The sequence below is a fragment of the Moschus berezovskii genome, chromosome X, assembly GCF_049115385.1.
Source record: "Moschus berezovskii isolate FMDL1 chromosome X, NW_MosBer_1.0, whole genome shotgun sequence".
Classification (NCBI taxonomy): Eukaryota; Metazoa; Chordata; class Mammalia; order Artiodactyla; family Moschidae; genus Moschus; species Moschus berezovskii.
The window spans coordinates 54,879,427-54,900,285 of record NC_142488.1 but is presented as its reverse complement, the minus strand read 5'-3'; the positions used below and the strand labels follow the sequence as shown (position 1 = coordinate 54,900,285).

The following is a 20,859-nucleotide window of genomic DNA, read 5'->3' as shown; positions in this document are numbered from 1 at the left end:
TAGGTAGGTTTGCGTCATCTTTTTACTGCGTGAGCGTCGCCCAGTTACCTCTAAGCTCGGGGAGAAAGAAAGTCATTCTGTGCTTTGGGAGAAGAGAGTCGTGTGGTCCTGGCGCTCATAGAGACGAGGAGAGAGAAGTGGCCAGTTGGACAGTCTTCCACTACTTGCGTGACTGTATTGGTAATGTCAGGGTGGGCGCATTTTTTGGAGCTGGAGGAGGTGTTACACTGTGCTCCCCCATCCCAGCGCTTTGGTTCCTCCCACCCAGCAGCCTTTGGGGGACGTTGGGTGAAACCATTTTGGGTCGCGGGGGAGCTGCGCTTGGCCCCTTGGGCGATAGGCGGAGCCTGGGCCTAGGACGGGAACCCGGTGCTGGAACCACTGGCCTGGGAGAGCAGAGTTTGGTGAGAGTGTTGGTAATATTGCTGTTTACAACCCCTTCCACCTTTCAGCGGGTAGGGTCTGTCTCTCTCCTAGTGTAGATAGGTAGGTGGGGGTCCAGATTGAGTCCGTGCTGCGGGGAGGTGCTTGGTTACTCTTGTAACCAGATTCAGTTATCATCTGAGCTGTTTTTCAGTCTGTCTGTCTTTCCGTAGGCCTGTCTGCAATCCGCTATGCCGCTGCCCGTTGCGTTGCAGACCCGCTTGGCCAAGAGAGGCATCCTCAAACACTTGGAGCCTGGTGAGAGAACTAAGAGAAGAGAGGCCTACCATGTGCCAGGCTTGACAGGCACTTTGTTGTGGATACTGCCACTTGATATCTAGCATGGGCCTATTGTGCAGCAAGCAGTGGGGTGGCAGGCATTTCCTTGTTAACAATACGTATTACTGACCCCTGTTCCTATCCTATGGGGAGGTGAGGTGGGGAATAGACATTTCGTCCTTAATACTGACAGTTGATGCGTATTTTGGGGTCTTCTGTTGCCAAAGTTTAACCCATCAGTTAATTACTGGAAGTGTAATAAGGACAATAGCAGTAAGCTGACACCTATGGCAGCCTCCTGTGGGCCACGTATGGTTGCAGGGTGCTGATACTTTGGTCTGTACCATACTAGTAGATAACATTGTTTCAGACCTGCTGTGGAGCTAAGCACTGTGTGAGTTGTCCATACCTTACTGTTCACCATGTCAATAGTTGACATGTATTTTGAGTCTACTTAAGTGCTTATCATATACATTGTGGTTAACAGTATATAAAGTAATGATAGGATCTATCATTTAGGCCTACTGTGCTGCTGTTGCTAGTATTTATACCTTCAGTTCAGTTCAGTTCAGTTCAGTCGCTCAGTCGTGTCTGACTGTCCGCGACCCCATGAATCACAGCACACCATGCCTCCCTGTCCATCACCAACTCCCGGAGTTCACTCAAACTCATGTCCACAGAGTCGGTGATGCCATCCAGCCATCTCATTCTCTGTCGTCCCCTTCTCCTCCCGCCCCCAACCTTTCCCAGCATCCTTAGTTATCAATAATAATAAAAGCTGGCATCTATTTTGGGCTAAGGTGTGCCAGGTACTAGAAAACTCATCTTATTTTCACTTTATTGATAAGCGACATCTATTACAAGCCTGTTGTGTGCCAAACAAAGATCTTTGGTTATTAATAATAATGATATTGATATGGTATTTATTTTAAGGCTGTTTGCTACCAGGCCCTGTACTAACTATGTATCTTACTAACAATACTAATGATTGTAGCTGACATCTATTTGGGGCCTATTGTGTGACAGGCACTATGCTGTTGCTGACATATACATTTCATTATTAACTATATACATAGGTGAAGTCTGTGATAGGACTACTGAGGTCCAAGTACTCATACACCTTTCTTTATTCTGTTGATAGTAGCTGACAACTATTGCAGGCATCAGGAACTGAAAGATTCAGAGAAGTGTTTGGATAAATCCCTTGCTGTCCAAACTTGCTAGTCAATATATAGGAGTCAGAAACCCCATATTTGCCAGCCGTGGAAGCTGAATAGATTTGGACATATTTTTAGGTAAACCCCTTGCTGTTGAAACCCATTTTATCCAAATTTGCATAGTACAGTGTCACATACTATTTGAACTCAGATTCTGAATAAACATAGATACTTTTTTTTAAAAAATGTATCCTTATCTAAAGTCTGAATCCAGTTTGGTGGCAGTACCCGTAAACAGAACAGATTTGAGTAAATTTTTTGGTAAATCCTGATATTCAGATACTTGGATTTGGAACATGAGCAGTATTTGCTCTGGCATGTGAGACCTGGCACACATGCACACACACGTAGTCCACATGAATGTGTGTCTCTCCACGCCCTGATTGCAGGATGGGAATCTCCCTGGTCCTTACTGCTGTCCTCTTCCCTTCCTTGTCCTGCCAGAACCAGAGGAAGAGATCATTGCTGAGGACTATGACGATGATCCTGTGGACTATGAGGCTACCAGGTTGGAGGGCCTGCCACCAAGCTGGTACAAGGTGTTTGACCCTTCCTGGTGAGCCTGACAACATGGGGGTGGGAAGGGAGAGCTAACTTCTGACTTCACTTTTCCTGTGCTGTCCCTGGGTAGAGGTAAATGGGGGCCACTGGGGAAGAGATCTGGGGGGGTCTTCCCTGTGGGGTCCTGGAATGGGGCAAGTACAGGCAGAGATTGGGGAGACGGGTTGAGGCTACAAGGAGAGGAGATCTGTGATGACATTCCTTCCCTGTCTTCCCCGCTTCTCACTGCCTCACAGCGGACTTCCTTACTATTGGAATGTGGACACAGACCTTGTGTCCTGGCTTTCCCCACATGACCCCAACTCTGTTGTTACCAAATCCGCCAAGAAGCTCAGGAGCAGTAATGCGGGTGAGTTGGCAGATACAAGGGTGCCTCAGGGCCTTCTAGTGGATCAAGGAGGGGCGGGTAAGACCAGAAGGCCCAGCCCAGGCATGGGAGGCTGCTGGAGGCCAAGGCTGCTGGGTTCCGAGGTGGGAGGAGGATCACAAGGCTTTCGTGTCCCCAGACGCTGAGGAGAAGCTGGATCGGAGCCATGAGAAATCAGACCGTGGCCACGAGAAATCCGACCGAGGTCATGAGAAGTCAGACCGCAGCCATGAGAAGTCAGAGCGGAACCATGAGAAGTCTGACAGGGACCGGGAGCGTGGTTATGACAAGGTAGATAGAGAGAGAGAACGGGACCGGGACCGGGACCGCGGGTATGACAAGGCCGACCGAGAAGAGAGCAAAGAACGGCGCCACCATCGCCGGGAGGAGCTGGCTCCCTACCCCAAGAGCAAGAAGGGTAAGCTGGAGTGAGGCGGGGCGGGGAGGCACACAGTGCCAGGGGCCCACAGTGTAAGGAAACCCTCACTTGGCTCCTCGTGAGTGCCAGAGCCTGGGGCCTGGCGATCATAGGCTCCACTTCTGGGGATAGAAGAGCTCGGTGACACAGGACTCCTTGTGCCACTGTGGAAGACCCCACTCTGCTATGTACTTCCACAGCAGCAAGCCGAAAGGATGAAGAATTAGACCCCATGGACCCCAGCTCATACTCAGATGCACCCCGGTAAGTGACCACCCTTCAAGACCCCTTCCTTTTTCCTTGACTCACTGCACCACTGATCATTCCTTTCTTCCTCACTATCCCCTTTCCCCCTTCATCATCTGTTGGGGGCGAGGGTGCCTGGCACATAACACATATTAGACGTTTCCACCCCTGACCCTCTGTCACTCCCCAGGGGCACATGGTCAACGGGACTTCCCAAGCGGAATGAGGCCAAGACAGGTGCAGACACGACAGCAGCCGGGCCCCTCTTCCAGCAGCGCCCTTACCCCTCCCCAGGGGCTGTTCTCCGGGCCAATGCCGAGGCCTCCCGAACCAAGCAGCAGGACTGAACCTACCCCCACCCCCACCCCCACCCGCCCTGGGGTTTTTAATAAAAGCTTTTCAGTGGATCATGCCAATGAGACCTGAGTGCTTCCTTCTCTCTCTCACACTTTTGAGACTTCCCAACCCAAACCAGCAAGATGCAAAGCATGTTTTATTTACAAAAACTCACCTAAGAAATACTGTAGGGATAGCAGGGACATGGGGGTGGAAGGGGCTGGAGGCTGAGGTGGTTGGGTCCTGTCTGGGCCCTCATTTAGTCATGTCAGCCCTGCATGGGAGGGGGTGGTGGGGACAGGGGATTCAGTGTCTACCTCTCCCCACCACTAATACTGATCAGAAAGTTTGGTCCTGGCTGGGCCAGGGCAACAAGGCAGAGCGAGGCCAGGCCAGCGTCTTCAGTCCCAGCGGCTAGGAGCCTTTCACCTTGGTGAGCAACCTGTGGTGGGAACGGGAAGGAAAGAAAAACACAAGAGAGCTGGGGTGGGCTGGCAGGTGGGCATCCTGAGCAAGCGAGGGTGACTAGTGAGGCTGGTAGTCCGAGGTTAGTAATAGCCCACGCGGAGAGAGCGGGTCCCCTGGGTCAGAAAGCTACACATGGACTAAATAAATACAATATCTTTATTTGGCATTGGGTATCCTGACATTTGTTCATTACAGTCCCTTAAAAAAAACCAAAAAATCAGAACAAATTAATTAAAAATAAAGATCCAATGGCCCTATGTACATATAGCAAAGACAGCCCAGGTATCTCTCATGTGCAAGCACACGCACGCACGCACAGATGCACACACATACTCCCCACACACCCTGGGAGACAGTTAAGGGGTTAATAAGCTTTGGGGAGTGCAGGGGGGCAGGTTCCACATGTCAGCAATTTAAAGACACCCTTCCACATGAAGTAAGGGTGCCTCATACAGCCAGTGGGGTATCACAAGTGTGGTTGGCAGCTTTATTTTCCTCTCCGGATGTCTCAGAAAATAACCCTGCATCCAGCAACTTACAGTGTATTAAGATTCCATGAGACTAGGCCACTTCAAGGACCTCCCTTCTTTTTTCCCACACCCTGGATCATTCATCTGATTACACCACAAACCCCCAAACCACTTATAAACCAATGGCTCCTACTGCACCCTCCCCCTGAGTGGGCTGATGCAAAAATCTCCGCTCTCATCCCCCTTCCTCTCTCCCTAGGTGCTCATAAGAGGCCCTTTTTCAAGTCCCTGTGTCAGGGAAGCTGCCCCAAGGCCACAAAAAGACTGAGCTGCTAACACGATCCAGTGTAGTTGTCAGGGAGGAGAGAAGGCCTCGAGCTATGGGAATCGGAACCCCACAGGTAGGCATCAGTCGCTACTAAAGAGCTGAAGAATTTTTGTCCAGTTTGTCCCTACAAAGGTGGAGGGATTGCAGGGACTCTCCCAGGCTTGAGAGACAGGACACCTCTGGCTGAGGGGTTAGACTGGGGCAGAGGAGGCAGCTCTAAAAACCCCTGGCTACAAGGAAGGGTTCATGTGATGCCCTGCCCTAGTCCCACACCCTTCCAGAAATTTCGGTGACCTGGAAGAAAAGACCCTTCCAACCCCAGAGGAGCCACGCCCCAGTGGCAACTTGAATCCTGCAGATGCCCAACACCCTCCACCCAGAGTCCCTCCCTGTCTCCCCCCATCGCTGCCACCAGCCCTCACTTCACCAGCACTGACTTTGGCAGAAAGGGCTCCGTGCTGAGGTCTCCATGGTGGGAAGACAGCTGTGGTGGCGGTGGCTGCCCGGGAGGCTGCTGGTGAGTGCAGGGCCCGGAGGTGGGGGCAGAGGCAGAAGCTATGGCTTTGACTGCACCTCGGGGCAGGCTGTAGAGGTAGACGGCACCGATGACCAGCCCCGCGCCCAGGGCAAACAACGGGTCCACATGGAAGCCAAAGAGGCGGATGGAGGCAACAGTAGACAGCACAATGGACAAGGAGGTGGCAAAGCCCTTGAGGATATTGTCAGCATACTTGACGACAACAGCCACCAGGAGCCCACCAAAGGCCTGGTTGAGCACCACACCCCAGACTGCAGGTGTATACCCAAAAAAGAAGCCGCGGCGGGCTACGGCTGTGCCCTCAGCCCACCAGAGCCCCACCAGGCCCAGGGCTGTGCCAAAGAGGCCCAGCTGCAGATTGCGCAGCCACACGGATCCTGAGCTGCCTTTGAGGATCTTCTCAAAGTAGACACCTGCAAAGCCTGAGGAGAGACAGGAAGCCACCACGGCCGCTAGGCCCACCCCAGGGTTCTGATCCAGTGGCCGCAGACCCCCGCCGCCAGCTTGCTGTGCTTGGACAATGGCGACGCCAGTGAAGAGGAGCAGCAGGGAGGCCCACTGCAGCCGGGAGAGGCTGCGGTTCAGCATGAGCACGGAGAACAGTGCTGTGGTCAGGATCTTCAGCTGGTACGTCACCTGTGAGTAGCATGTGGAAGGCACTGAGGGTTGATCCCGACCCCCAACATGTGCACATGGGGGATGGCACCCACTGTGGGCCCCCAGGCACAATGGAGGAACAGGGGAGAGTAGATGACCATAAAAACAGCAAAGACATCCAGCCACTGGCCGCTGACTGGGATGCGACTACATAGCCCTGAGGTGCCTCCCAGAAAGCACACAGGAGGATGGCTGTGCAAGGATGCCCCGGACCACAACCAAGTCCGCATCCCAACCCCGTGTCCCAGTTGTGTGAAAGGGATGAAGCACTTGCCCTATCTGAGTCCTGACATAATCATCTGTAAATATGACTGACGTATTTGAAGTACCTCACACAGCAGGTAACTAATGAATTGTAAAGATCCTGATGAGGGAGGTCTTGATAAATACATATTGATACAAATGAATCCGTTATGAAACAACATCAGTAAACATTTACATAGAGCTTACTGTGTGTGCCAGGTGTGGGTCTAAGCACTTCACATGAATTCATTTAATCCTCACATAAGAAGTGTACTATTGCAATGTCCAATTTAAAGATGAGACAGAGAGGTTAAGTGACTTGTCCAATATCACACAGCTGGAAAGCAGCAGAGCTGGGATTTGAACCCAGGCAGCCTGGCGCCAGAATCCAGACTCTTTAACCAACTAAAGAGGCCACCTGTAAATAGCCTAAAGCTTATCCATCACCAACCAAGGGCTCTTCACAGATATTATTTCTTTTAATCATTCCAGTATCCCAGTGAGTAGCTACTATTACCACTTCCCTTCCCAGTTCTCACAGATGAGGAAACTGAGGCTGAGGAAGAGCCAAGGACATTCCATTCCACAGGAGACACAGCCCTTGCACTTTGTAATACTTCCTCCCCAACATCCTATATCCCCCACCCCAGCCAGTTCTTCTGGGGCCATGCTGGGCTTTGGGCTCACCTGGAAAGTGGCAGCTGGCAGGTTGGAGATGGCAACATACTGGAGGTTATTCTGCAAGGTATAGATGAGAGAGGGCACTGCAAGCTTGAGTGTGTCCATGTACTGCACCAGGACAGCTTCGTGGAGGAAAAGAACCAGGTGCTTCACGTTACCTAGGTGGAGGAAAGAGAGCCCTTTTTAGCACTGACTACAAAAAGATGGGGATCCTCTAAAGGACAGGAGTGGGCCTGGTCCTGTGTCTCCCCACCACACTGACTTCCTGAGGGCTAGAATGAGGTCTGTGCTCACAGTTTCTCTACAGTACAATGTCTCCAGCAAGCCTTTTGGATACTCAGTCTGGGAACCAGAGACTATATTTCATCACTCATCTTAGAGCCCACCTCCCTGGCACAAAGCCCCAGGGCAAGCCCTCAGTGCAGTGCATGCAGTGAAACTATCAGCACTAACTAGGAGCTTGTGAAGTAGGTGCTCTAGGACGGTGGGCGGAAGGCTGTTTACCAAGAGGGATTGTTTCAGACTGAGCTTTTAGACTTTTCCTAGATCCTTCCTAGCCCAAGAGCCACCTGAGAGCAGGGGCAATCTTCCACTTGGCCGCTTCTTTCCATCAGCCTCCCACACACCAAGCATTTGCCCCTGTCAAATGGAAGAATGCAGGCTTGACTATGAAGCAGAAAGTCTGGCTGGGATCTGCTCCAGTCAATTCATGAGAATACTTTCCTATATAATAAGACCTTTACAAATCTCACCCCACTTTTTTGCAGCTCATCTTTTAAGGCTCAGCTGAGTATCCTTCCTCAGGGAAAACCCCATAACCACTGTACATGGTTATTGCAGGAACTCCTGATGTTCATTCACAAAACCCTGTCCATGCCCTTCATGGCATTAAGTCCCAGGAGAGGACTCTAACCCCTTACCCAAATCCCCTGCACCCAGGGGTTTGGGTGTTCAAAAATGTCCAAGTATTAGAAAGGTAACATGGTATACATGCTATATATTTCACATAACACACACCACACATGTGGGGCTACACACCATAAGCAAGCACATTCATATTTCTGCAGTGACTCATGGACACATTCATGCCAGATGAGAAAACTAAAGAAAAAAAATTTGGGTGGGGGACAGGCTGAAATCATAGATAAGAGATGAAAGCCTGTGATTAACCTGTAGCTGTTTCTCCCTGTCTAAAATATCAGCTCCCTGAGGGCAAGACGTATGTCTCCATCGCTAACATGTTCACCTCCACAAGCCAGAACAGAGCCTGCCACACAGTGTTCACTCGAACCTTCTCAGAATCAATCGAGAACACAGGAGGTGAGTACCTAAACTGTTGCCTCCCAGTGTCCTGGAGCTAATGAACGGTGAGAATGTTTTCTTCAGTGTAAATACCTAAGGCAGAACCGCATGCAAGGCCTTTATAGAGAAATGATTGGGCAACATTTTAAAGAAGGCCTTTAGGGAGGTGTTTAGTAAATAAATCCAACAACTTATGGAAAATACACAGGACAGAAGAACATGTGAAATGAGACCACTGGGAGGCACTCGGCAAAATTCAGGCTACCCAAAGTCTATAAGACAAATGACCTAGTTTCTTCAACAAATTAACTGCAGAGAGAAAAAAATGAGTTGAGAGGGAACCGAGAAACAGCAGACCCAGAAGCAAAACCAATTACAAAGCACTGACTTTATATAAACCTGATTCAAACAAAGTTTTTAAAACTTTTATGATATTTGAGAAATCATTACAAATTTGAACACTGACTGGGTATGTGATTATTTGTTAACTTTAAAAAGTACTAATTTTTTGATGTATGACTTCTAGATATTGCAGTTATTTTTTTAAATGTACCAAAATATTTACTCAAGATAGTAAGAGGGAATTTATTTCAAAACAATTCATGTGGAACATATTTCAATATAACCTGGTGGAGGCAGGTAAACAGACACACAGATTGGTAGTGAATGGATAATCACTGATGATTATCTATTTAATTGCAGAGTGGCCATGAGATGATAACTGTTGAATCTGTGTGATAGGACATAGTTATTTTATGATTTTCTCATTTTCTCTGATTTTGTATTTGAAATTCTCCATAAGGAAAAGTTAAAGAGAAGTCAATAAAACATTATGTAAGGGTCACCTGCTACCTTATAGGGACAGACCATCTCCCTCCTTCAGTGTTTATGGGCCAGTTCCTGGGAAGTTAGGGGTATAAAAATGTGGATGCAGCTACTCATAGCTGGAGGTACAAGGCAGCCAAGCTGCACTTCCACAGTTGCCAGGAATTTTCATAGACACAGAAATACTCCCCCAACAAACCCTCCATGTGGGTTCAGGCACACACGCACACACACACAGAGTACCCCCACAGACTCCAATGCAGCCCCTCTCCCTGGCTCATACCCCTCTTCTGTGCGAAGAGCAGCAGCAGGCAGGTGAGACCTTTGAGCACTTCAGCCATGACCACAGCAGTGGTGGCAAAGAAGCGGTCCCCAGGCAATGTGCGGGCGTAGCGGATGCTGAGGATGAGGGAAGCATTCTGGACCACCAGCACGGCTAGGGATATGTATTTGAGGCGCCGGTGAGCTGTGGGGAATGGAAGGAGCAAGGGGGAAGAAGGGGTCAGAAGCTGTTGTGGCATAACCACACCATCACTCTCCCCTCTCCTTTATCAACCAGGATCCTCCTAGCCACCAGTACTTCCTCCTTCTGCCTGCCTATCCTGACCCATGCGGGTCCGATCCCTACGCCAGCTTCCACTGCTTCAGCCACAAGCAGGAAGAACCAAAATGGGAGAAGTGGGCCTCACCCTGTCCAGCCTATACCTGGAATCCTTGCTGAGGTGTCAGGAAATAGGTGGGGCAGATCCTAGACATCCACCGTCAGCCCTCTCTCTTCCTCTCCTGGATGAGAAGCAACCCTGCCCTGGACAGAATACCAACTGCTTCCTCGACATTTATTGAGTGCTTACTGGGTGCCTATCACTGGGATAAGGGATTTGTATGGATCACCTCAACAGAGCCCTACACAGCTCTGATTTCCAAAGGAACTATCAGTATTCTCATTTTATGGATGAACAAGCCAAAGATTTAGGAACTGTCTTTCTCTTATCTAAATTATTCTATTCCCTCACATTCAGATTGGTCTCTCCAGCCCCTCCCTCCTATGATGACTGATTCCTCCCTGACCCAGAATGGCCTAACAAATATAAGAAATTATTTTTCCACTGTCCAAAGGATGGAACACCATAGAGTAAATGGTTTCTCCACTAACAATGGTCTGGGTCCCTTAACAATATAAGGAAATATTTCCCTATACACCAATCATCCTTCCACCACCGCATACCCCTACCTCCAGCCAAGGAAGTATCGCTTGTCCTATTCACTCACAATCAATTCTCCTCGCTATAAGGAAGGGGCCTGGCACCCTCGGAATGTCCTTTCTCTGCCATAGAAGGAAAACTGTATGTTCACTGCAATATACAATGAACTATCTTCATTAGGAAGGGACCCCCAGAACGTTCTTCTCCCCAAATAATGGACATCCCTATCTTCAAAATGTACTGAGTCCTGTAAGGGAGAAGCCGCCCCACCCTAACTCACAATAGCCCCCGTCCCTTTACAAGAAGAAACCACTTCCCTCTCTTCTGTAAGGAAAAACTCTCCCGCTCTCAGAATAGTATCTCCCGTGTGTAAGGACGGAGCCCCCCCTCCAACACACACCCTGAGAAAGGTCTCAGTGATCTTAGCCTCTTTAAAGTGAAATACCCCTCTCCAACTCAGAATGATCTCTACACTCCATTTGCAGAAAGGACCTCCACACCTTCCCAGGAATGGTCTCGCCCCGCCCCCAAAACACACTTCCTCCCCTCTACCCTACACACACATAGGTCGGTCCATACGGGATGCTCCCTCTCGCCTTAGCGAAGACTCTTTCTAATCCCCCAGAGATCCCGACCTCTGGCGCGCCGATGACCGCTCAGCCACAACCTGTCTCACCCGCACTCGTGGTCCCAGGCTCCAACGCCCCTGCGGAGACAGCCCCTGGCCCGGCCGTCGCGGTGCAACCACCAGACCCAACAGCTGCCATGTTGGCATCTGCCTGGCCCGTCCCCTCGGCAACAGCCGGTTACTTCCGCATTCGTCATTTCCGCTTCCGGGCCTCCTAATTTGGGGTGGGGCGAGCGAGACGCTGACCGCGTCATTGGCTCTCCTCGTCGGTCCTGACCGCTAGTTTTAAGAGCAGCCTCAGAACTTCCAAATGCCACCTGGATCCGTAGACTGGGCACGTAGCCGGCTCAGTTTCCCGCCGTCTTCACAGAACCTTTGGCCCATTCCCGTTACTAAACCCGCCCTCGTCTTCCCATATCACTAGCTCATTTTGTCCCCTCGTCTCATTGACTCCGCTATCCGTTTCCTATCTCGGCTCTTTATTGCCACCTTCTGACGGCACCGCCCTTTCTGCATCAAAACTCCTGGGTCTTTCCCGGTTGGCCTGAAGTTCTTTTCCCTTCTTCTGGCGAGCTCTGCACCCCGCGCCCTCTGGAGAGACCGCAGGCCTCTGGAAGGGAAGTGAGAGGGGTCAGGGGCAGGTGAGGGTCTGGCAGATAAGCGAGCAGGGCAGTTGAGGATATACTAGTGAAAAGGCACAGGAGAGTTGAGACTAAGAAGGGAGAACAATTGAGTCCCCATTTAGAATGGAAAAGTGAGAAGGGGATAGGTAAGCCAGGAGGTGAGGGGCTCACAGGTTAGCTTTATTTTTGGCTGTGCCTTTCCGGGATCTTAGCTCCCCCACCAGAGGCTGAATCTTGGCCAAGGCAGTGAAAGCACCAAGCCCTAACCACTGGACGCCAGAGAATTCCCTAGGGGCTTCCCAGGTGGCACGTGGTCAAGAATCTGCCTGCCAACGCAAGAAGCATAAGAGACTTGGGTTCAGTCCCTGGATCGGGAAGATCCTCTGGAGGAGAGCATGGCAACCCACTGCAGTATTCTTGCCTGGAGAATCTCATGGACAGAGGAGCCTTGCAGACTACAGTCCATAGGGTCGCAAAGTCAGACGCGACTGAAGCGACTTAGCATGCAGCGCGCATCTTTTGAAAGCATGGTAAGAGAGGGTACAGCTGAGGTCAGAACAAGATTAGGGTAGGGCAAGTAAGTCAAGAGTTAAGGATGATGAGCAGGTAAGAAGACAAGGGAGAGGCGAAAAGGTTGGAGCAAAGCAGGGACTACACCTTGGATGTTATTAGAAAACAAGGGCTAGGAGGATCCCTATCAGCGCTCAACCTCCACCACACCCCCACCAGTGCCCAAAAAGGACTTTTCTTCTCCCATGGGGAAGGCTTTCCTCCCCTGGGGTTGGGGAAAAGGGTTTTTTTTTCTGCCTCTGAACTGGCCATCATTGATTTGGGAGTGTTTTCCAGATGTCTTCAATGTCTATAATATCTCCACAGGAGCCCTTCTGCACATATTGGGTGCTACATACGAGTTGAGGGGAAAATCAAGTTTTTCTTTGTGGTCCTCTTTGCATGCTAGATCACTTCAGTCACGTCCAACTCTTGGTGACCCTATGAACTGGAGCCCACCAGGCTCCTCTGTCCATGGGATTCTCCAGGCAAGAATACTAGAGTGGATTGCCCTGCCCTCCTCCAGGAGGTCTTCCCAACCCAGGATCAAACCCACATCTCTTACATCTCCTGCATTGGCAGGCAGGTTCTTTACCCCTAGCGCCACCTGGAAAGTGGTCCTCCTTAAATGAACCCATAAAAGATCTTCAGGATGGCACCGCAAGACTGAGGCTTCCTGCAGACAAAGGAGAGAGCCAATCCATCTCCCTATTGGTTCAGCATTCAGTAGATGCTCCACGAATGCCTCACTGCATCTACAAATGGCCAGTCACTTCTGATTCTATTATGTTTATTAAATAGTGGGTTTCCACGCATGGCTTTTTAAATAATCCAGGCAGGGGGAGAAGGAAGAGGAAGATAACAGTTGGAGCTCCCCTTCCCCAATACATAAGTATTTACATTTCAGCAACTGGACAACCCTGGCTCAGAAGGAGGCAGCAAGAATCTGAAAAAGATGGAGGGTGGGGCCCCAGGAGAACAAACAACAAGACTTATTTCCCCCACCCCATTCCCCAAAAAAACCATCCACCCCAACCTAGTGGACTCTAGTAGTGTCCATCTCCCATTCCCTCCCAAATTATGAAAGTGGGGTTTCTCCTCACCAGAATAAGGGCACTTGGGATAACAGAGTAGGGTCCCCTCACCAAAAAAAAAGCCCTGGGACAACAATAGGCTTACCTCCCCCAGAATAAACAACCCTGGGCTGAGGCAGGCAAGCAGCTTGACTGAATATGGGACCCGAGGCTAGGGGAAAGGGTCCCTTTGCTAAAATAAGAGCCACTGGGGTATTGGAAGGAAAGCACCCTTGCCCAAATCAGAGCATTTAAACTAAGTTTGTGTGGTAGTCGCAGGAGGTGCCAGTGTAGGGGTTACTACTCATCAGAATAAGAGTCCTGGGGGGTTCAGAATGTAAGTAACCTCAACCAAATAAACATCCTTAGCAAAATGAGAAGCAAAGAAGGAGCCCCTCCAGAATAAGAAAGCATATGTTCTACAAAGACGGCTCCTTAGAAGGACTGGAATGGGAACTGGGCAAACTTGGGTTATGTCTTCTTACCCCTGATCCCCAATCTCTGACCCTAGTTAACACTGGATTTTTAGAGACCTGTAAAACCAGATCAACAGATAACCATCTATCCCTGTGGCATGGCCATGGGATGACTATTTCAACTAATGGGAGCCCCAGCCAGCACTAGGGCAGTAGGGACCAGTCCAAAGGGGTGGGACCCCCTTTGGGAGTGTTGAGGGATGCATCCTCGGCTGGTGTCTGCATCCAGGGGTCCAGTAGGATCTCCTCCAGTGAGGGTCGGGCAGAGGGTTTGGGGGCCAGGCACCGGCGGATTAGGGCACAACAATCTGCAGATCAGAAGCACACAGGAGATTAGCAGTGAGTTGGGTGCACCAGCCCCTGGGAGGGATGAAGGCTGGTGGGCTAGAGGGGGTGAGTCTCACCTGGGGAGACATGGGCAGGGAAGTGGAGTTCAGCCTCCAGAATCTCCTGGTCTCTCTCAAAGGGAATGTCCCCACATATCATGTCATAGAGGAGGATACCCAGTGACCAGACAGTGGCTGGCAGGGCATGGTACTGGTGACGAGAGATCCACTCCGGGGGACTGTACACCCTTGTCCCTGCATGCAAACCACAGGTTAGACCATTTTCTGACAATGCCCTTCTCCCACCCCATCCTCTCCAGAAATATGATCCCTTCACTAGAATTAAGAGAACTCACTATATGAGCAGGGTCCCCTCACCAGAATAGAAACTCATTGGAATAAAAGCACTTAAAAGGTACAGTTGGACCTCCTTACCAGAAAAAGACTATTCAGGGTAATAATAGGATCCCCTCATCAGAATAAGAGCCCAGAATAAGACCAGGGCATTGTCAGAGGATGGACTAATATTAAAAACCAAGAACATTATAAAGGTGCACTATAGATCAAGGATTACAGAACACCCCAGCACTGGAGGTCAAAAGTCAAGAGGCCAAAAAGATAAAAGGTGAAAACTCCCTCCAAAGAGATTTAGGGAAGCCTTACTTACCATCAAAGTCAGTATAGGGTTCATCATGAAGCAGGGCACCAGAACCAAAATCAATGAGTTTGGTACAGCCCCGGCGGAGGTCCATCAGGATGTTCTCATCCTTGATGTCACGATGGACAACTCCACGGGCGTGGCAGTGCCGAACAGCTGCCACTACCTGGGCAAAGAGACAGCGGCTTCGGCCTTCACCCAACGGACCTTGCTCTGTGATGTAGTCAAAGAGATCCTGGGCAGGCAGAGGCCGCTCAAGGACCAGCATGAAGCCCTCTGGTGTCTCAAACCAGTCAAGCAGGCGGATCACACCAGGGTGCCCACCGCCTGCACCCACCTTCCATAGCAGTGCCACTTCCAGTGGGCATGCGACTGAGTCTGACTGTGGGGGGAAGCAGGGAGAGAAAAGAGAACACAGATGTCAGGCTAGCAGCTTTGAGGCTGACTTCTCAGATCTATGATCTGAACTTAAATCATAGGTCCTCAGCCTCCTGACTATGTGGCCTTAAGCAATCCCCTTCCTTCCTGGGCCCACAGTTCTCTCATCTTAAGGGCTTAAATTCATATAGCCATTGGGAAGTTGATTCAAGTCAAAGTCTATGGTGGGGGTAGGGGAGAGACAAATTGGAAGATTGGGATCGACACATACACATTACTATATATAAAGTAGATAACTAATAAGGATCTATTGTATAGCACAGGGAACTCTACTCAATACTCTTTAATGACCTATATGGGAAAAGAATCTTAAAAAAGTGGATATATGTATAACTGATTCACTTTGCTGTACACCAGAAACTAACATGCTATGAATCAACTAACTTCAATAAAAATTAATTTAAAAATAAGCCAAAAAAATTAAAAAGCCAAAGTCTATGCACATCTGGCATGTAATAGGAGTTCAGTAAATCTTTCTTTATTTTGGCCACACCCTGTGGCTTTTGGGATTCTAGTTCCCCAACCAGGGACTGAATCTGAGCTGTAGCAGTGGAAGTGCTAACTGTCAATCACTGGACCACCAGGGAATTTCCTCAGTAAATGTTTGGAGAATAAATGAAAGTGATTCTTAACAAAAACCTTCAGCAGAAGCAACTGATGAACACTACTTTGTAGTAATTTATCTGTTTTGTCTACTGACATCTCCAAAGAAACTAGAATAGCACCTTACACACAGTAGGTGCTTGATAAATGTTTGTTAAATAGATGAAAAGCACTTAATAGCGTAGGATCTGACACAGCACTCAATAAATACTATTATTGTGTAATGGTTTGTCTGCTTTGTTCACTGACACAGCTCAAACACTGAAACAGTGCCTGGTATAGTTGTTAAATATGTGAAATCAATTAGTAGAAAAGGATTAGCACAAAAAGAACGCTCAATAAATGTAATATATTGCCAAGTATCTAGAACTGTGATTGGCACATTCTAAGTACTAAAATACATTTGTTCAATAGCTAAAAGTAATTAATTGCAAAGGAACTGGCATAAACAAGAACTCAATAGTGTCATCATGTGATATTTTGTCACTGTCACCAAGCACTTAGAACCGTGTTGAATACAAGTACTTAGTGGAACTTGGAACATAGTAAGCTTTTATGATGAAACAAAATCTTAGGCATGCCGTCAGTGCTCAATAAAAGGCATTCATGTTACTGGTCACAAAATCCACCCCACGCTAGAAGCTTTGTGGGGACACATGGACTGCCAGAAGCAGTCTTCCTGCCCGAGGTGGGGCCCTCTCCTGGCCAATCTACTGACACACACGTCGCAGACAGGTTTTCTCACGGGGCTGAAATATCCCGCTACCGCGCAGGCGCACCTTCTCCCTCTGAGTCCCACGGCCTGCACAGGCGCAGTTTCTCCATAGCCCACCAGGGGGCACTCCTGCCCCTACAACTTGCCCAGACCCGCCCAGTTGTCCGTTTGCGCTCTAGCGGTGGAAGAGAAGCAGCCACCATCACCATGGCAACCAATGACCTCTGCCCCTCTTTTCCTCACCAGCATGCCCTGCGGGCAGCCCCCGAGGCAATGTTTGGAAGAGGATGAAAAAGGAGAGTGGGAGGGGAGAATCCAGGGCTCTAGGGGAACAGGGGTGAGTCAGAACTGTATGGAGGTGTGGATGTCACCATAGGGGAGTAAACATGGACTGGTAGGAGTGTTGTTCTCACCGTTACAGGGCCCAAAGAGTCATACAAACCATAGCAAGGTGAAATCCATCGTCAGAGATGGCGTCGCCAGGTCAAAAAGGACTCCAAAGATACTCACCAAGGGGGACCAGCCCAGCACGCGATTCCGGGGGATCACTTTGATGGCCACCTGAAGAAGCAGGCTGAGGTGAGGGGGCCAGCAGGTGACCCCCAGACATCTCCCAGTCTGGACCCTCACCCTAGTCTTTCTGGTCCCACCCCACCCCCCCCAAATCTTAAATGAGCTTAAGCTTCTCCCTTCCAAGTCTCCAAAACCAAGTACACCTCTCCCACCATCTTTAGCCCTGGGCTCTCCCTTCTTAGGCTTCAGGACCACTCATGCCAGGTGCTGAGTTCTGAACTTCCTAACACCCTAAACCCTTGATCTTCCTATCTAGCCCCAGGATACCGCAACCCTGTAGCGGGATCCTGAACCTCATGACTCCACCCTGGACACCTGCCTCCAAAATCCCCAAAAATCTCAGCTCTAGGTCCCCACCTTCCCACATATATACACCTCTCCCAGATCCCAAGGTCTAGAATCCTCATGACCCCCCACTCCCGTCTCACTCCCCTGGACCTCCAGAATTCTTGCCCTGAAAATTCTCCCTTCCCCCATATACCTACCTGGACTTACACACACACATGCATGCGTGCATGCGCACGCGCGCACTCGGACACCCTCAACAACCGGATCCCGGCCCTCAGGACCCTACCACTCACACAATGTAGACTCATTCTGTGGTCAATTAGCATCCCGGCCCCGGGGCTCCCGCCGCCACCATACACACACCTGGCCCTCCCAAGACCCTCGTGGTGGATACCTGGAGTCGGTCTGTGACGCGATGTCCTGCGAAGACGGTGCCAAAGCCCCCCTTACCGAGGAGGGGGCCGAGTTGGTACTCGGCCTCGAACGCTTCCCGATCCTTGCCTCCTACGCAGGAGGAGGCGAGTAAGTCAGGGTGGCGGCGTGCTAAGGCTGGCCGCGACCCGCGACCCTTTCCCCCTCCCCCACGTGCCGCCCTCAACCACTGCAGCCCGCCTGGCCTGGTTGCACTAGGGGGAGCCTCTCTCACCTGGCAGCGGTGTAGGAGTCATGGGGGACACCGGGAGCCCCTGCAGAGGCTTAGTCAACATGGAGGAGGAGCTGCGCAGATTGAGCCCGCTGAGCCCGCAGGGTGTGGACGCCCGGGGCAGTGAGTCCGGGGAACCTGGACTAGGGGGCGCCAGGATGGAAGGTAAGGAGACTGGTGGCCCAGAAGGGCCAGCAAAGAGCGCAACGTTAAGATTCGCCGCGCGCGCCAGCCCTGACGCTACTGAGACAGGGCACGCGCCTCCCGAGAGAGTCGCCCGGGGCGACGGGCCCGCCCACTTGTCTTTGATCAATCCGGACGCAGCACCTGCTGTACCCCAGCCAATCGGAACCAGCTCTTATTTGCATACCACCCTCAACGTTCCAAGTAGCCCCTTATGCAAATACATGCCCGTATCTTCCGTGGGGCGGGGTCTGCATGCACACGAAGGGGGGCGCGTGTGGAGAGGAAACTGGTTTTAGGAATCCCTTTCGCAGCAACCGGGTTTGTTTTGGTTGCGCGGCATTGTTTTTATATGTGCAGATATAAACTTAAAAAAATACACCGCCTCCTTTCCTAGGAAGTTGGTTGGCCGCCACTGCCTCGAGACTAGCGCAGAGATAACACCAGGCCTTCTAAGGCTTCTAAGAATCAGCCTGTGGTTATCCATGACCCTGTCTCCGAAGGGTACTCTTCAAACCAGGTCCAGAGCCCTCTAGGCGACAGGTGGCCTCCACCCAGGAAGTAAAACCAGGGATCCTTGAAGAACCTGTTCAGCCGTTAGGGAGGACTAACCTGACCACCACTTCCCTGGAGCCCTTAACGTAGACAGACCTGGCTAGACCTGGCCATGAGCCCAGTCGGCAAGTAAAGATTCTGAAATAGTGAGGAGGGGTGGTTCTGGCAGGTGGGAGCAAGCCAGTGTGGTGGTGGCTTGGGATGTGTTTCTGGACGAGACACACACAAGGACCGCGAGAGCTCAGAGGGGTGGTAAAATACCCTTAGCCACAAATTTGGAAATAACAGGCCTCATGCTGCAGGAAGACAGACATGCACTCCAGAGACACACACACAGAAAAGTACCATGTGAGAAATACACAAAAACATTGCCAGACATATTCCCATGAGCTTGTCCTAAACACATACAGATATGTACTGTCACAGAGACTGAAATCCACTGTCAAGCAGGCATGCTGCCAGAGTTATGTCCCAGCATGACACCAGAGATGCAGTTACACAAAGCACTCCAGACAGATTCACATACACCTACACTGCCATGTGACAAGGACACAGAAATGTCCCGTCAGACACACCACCAAAACTTGTCACAAAGATACTTGTACCATCAGACATGCAGTGTCACAGAAAGACTAGTACTATTCCAGAAATGAGACCCAGAGTCTGTCACAGGAAGACACACAGACGCTCAAGACACACATGCACTGCTCCAGAGACATACATATACTTATGTGACAGAGCCACAGATAGGCAGTATCACAAAAACAGACATGGATCCACCCAGTCAGTCGCTCGCTCTCTCACACACACACACGCAGACATGCAGCACTGTCACTGAAACTATCCAGAAATAGCTACCCAGAATCTGTCACAGGAATACAAACGGACATTCATCCACCCTATCGGAAAGAAACCACAGATGCACTGTCACAGACAGACCCACGCAGACATGCACTTGTCTCAGAAACAGACACAAACTGTCAGAGATTGAGTCCCACACGCAATCCCCATCTGACACACCTGGAAACAAGCCCTCATCTCACACACTAGAGAAACATTCTGAGATGCACAAAGACTTGGACTCACCAGTCTCTCACACACAAACACTCAAAAAGCAAATATACACAGGTACTCTCCCTTATTCATCCAACATTTATTAGGGGTCTACTGTAAGCCTACAAGGCCCTAGAGGGGGTGCAGATACTAGAGATACACAGGTTAAGTCAGGCATCATAGCCCTGCCCAGGAATTTGATAGTACAGTTACTGGAGAAGAGGTAAAGACATATCTGTAGATAAAGGTGAGAATGTAAACGGGGTCACACAGGGCTTCTCAGAAGGAGACCCTCTACCCATCTTGAAAGACAAAGTTGGAGGCTTGGGATAGAGGAAGGGCAAATTCCAGGCAGAGGCCAAGGAAAACTGGACAGAGAGGCAAGATGAAGTAGTCAGGGGCCAAATAGTGCAGAAACTTCAACTTTAGGATAATAAATAATACCTGCTAACATTAGAGCTCTCAGAATGTGCCAGGCACCGTGCCGTCATACATTATGTTGACCATATACACTCTCTCTCAATGCTCACAACAGAGAAAGCGTGAGGTAGTAGATATTTATCACTCCTGTCCTATACATGGGACACTTGAAACTCAGAGTGCCTGCGACTTCACCAAAGCCACATAGTTAGAAAAAGCTGGTTTTAAACCAACTCTCCAACACAGTGCTTAACCAGTGGATTCCACAGAGACACCTGCAGATAGCCACACCCTCATCTACAGAGCTGGACATACATCCTTCCACAGGGACCCCATTATTGAGGGACATTGAAAAAAACAACTGAAAAACCTGGGGCCAGCCATCCTTCTTTGCCTTGGCTTTACCTCTAGGAAGGGCAGGGACAGAAGTGTCAAGAGAACTGGGAACATGAATAAAAAAGGTTTAGCTATTCCTCAATTTCTAAAACCCAGTG

General features: G+C 50.1%; 3 protein-coding genes across 10 annotated transcripts; 1 reads left to right on the top strand and 2 right to left on the bottom strand.

The window, feature by feature from the left end:
• Positions 1-34: 34 nt before the first annotated feature.
• On the top strand, positions 35-3,921 carry PQBP1 (polyglutamine binding protein 1). Of its 4 annotated transcripts, none has more exons than XM_055438568.2 (7): positions 35-180; positions 597-681; positions 2,364-2,475; positions 2,717-2,829; positions 2,987-3,265; positions 3,469-3,529; positions 3,702-3,921. In XM_055438568.2, exons 2-7 carry the CDS (start codon positions 615-617, stop codon positions 3,856-3,858), a joined length of 789 nt encoding a protein of 262 aa, XP_055294543.1. In that variant the 5' UTR covers positions 35-180; positions 597-614; the 3' UTR covers positions 3,859-3,921. The 4 variants fall into 4 exon arrangements, with proteins under 4 accessions (XP_055294543.1, XP_055294540.1, XP_055294542.1 ...); XM_055438565.2 differs by having other exon boundaries at positions 38-180; positions 3,466-3,529; XM_055438567.2 differs by lacking the exon at positions 35-180 and adding an exon at positions 270-404 and having other exon boundaries at positions 3,466-3,529.
• Positions 3,922-3,999: 78 nt separating this feature from the next.
• SLC35A2 (solute carrier family 35 member A2) lies at positions 4,000-11,619 on the bottom strand. Of its 5 annotated transcripts, none has more exons than XM_055438084.2 (5): positions 11,229-11,614; positions 9,643-9,825; positions 7,239-7,390; positions 5,551-6,287; positions 4,005-4,289 (listed from the first exon to the last, which is right to left on the bottom strand). In XM_055438084.2, the coding sequence occupies exons 1-5, from the start codon at positions 11,326-11,328 to the stop codon at positions 4,262-4,264; spliced, it is 1,200 nt and encodes a 399-aa protein (XP_055294059.1). In that variant the 5' UTR covers positions 11,329-11,614; the 3' UTR covers positions 4,005-4,261. The 5 variants fall into 5 exon arrangements, with proteins under 5 accessions (XP_055294062.1, XP_055294059.1, XP_055294060.1 ...); XM_055438085.2 differs by having other exon boundaries at positions 4,010-4,289; positions 11,238-11,609; XM_055438087.2 differs by lacking the exon at positions 9,643-9,825 and having other exon boundaries at positions 4,000-4,289; positions 11,238-11,619.
• A 1,515-nt stretch (positions 11,620-13,134) lies between these two features.
• On the bottom strand, positions 13,135-18,368 carry PIM2 (Pim-2 proto-oncogene, serine/threonine kinase). Its single transcript, XM_055438090.2, has 6 exons — positions 18,158-18,368; positions 17,906-18,015; positions 17,161-17,211; positions 14,904-15,276; positions 14,315-14,491; positions 13,135-14,218 (listed from the first exon to the last, which is right to left on the bottom strand). The coding sequence occupies exons 1-6, from the start codon at positions 18,216-18,218 to the stop codon at positions 14,055-14,057; spliced, it is 936 nt and encodes a 311-aa protein (XP_055294065.1). The 5' UTR covers positions 18,219-18,368; the 3' UTR covers positions 13,135-14,054.
• Positions 18,369-20,859: the final 2,491 nt, after the last annotated feature.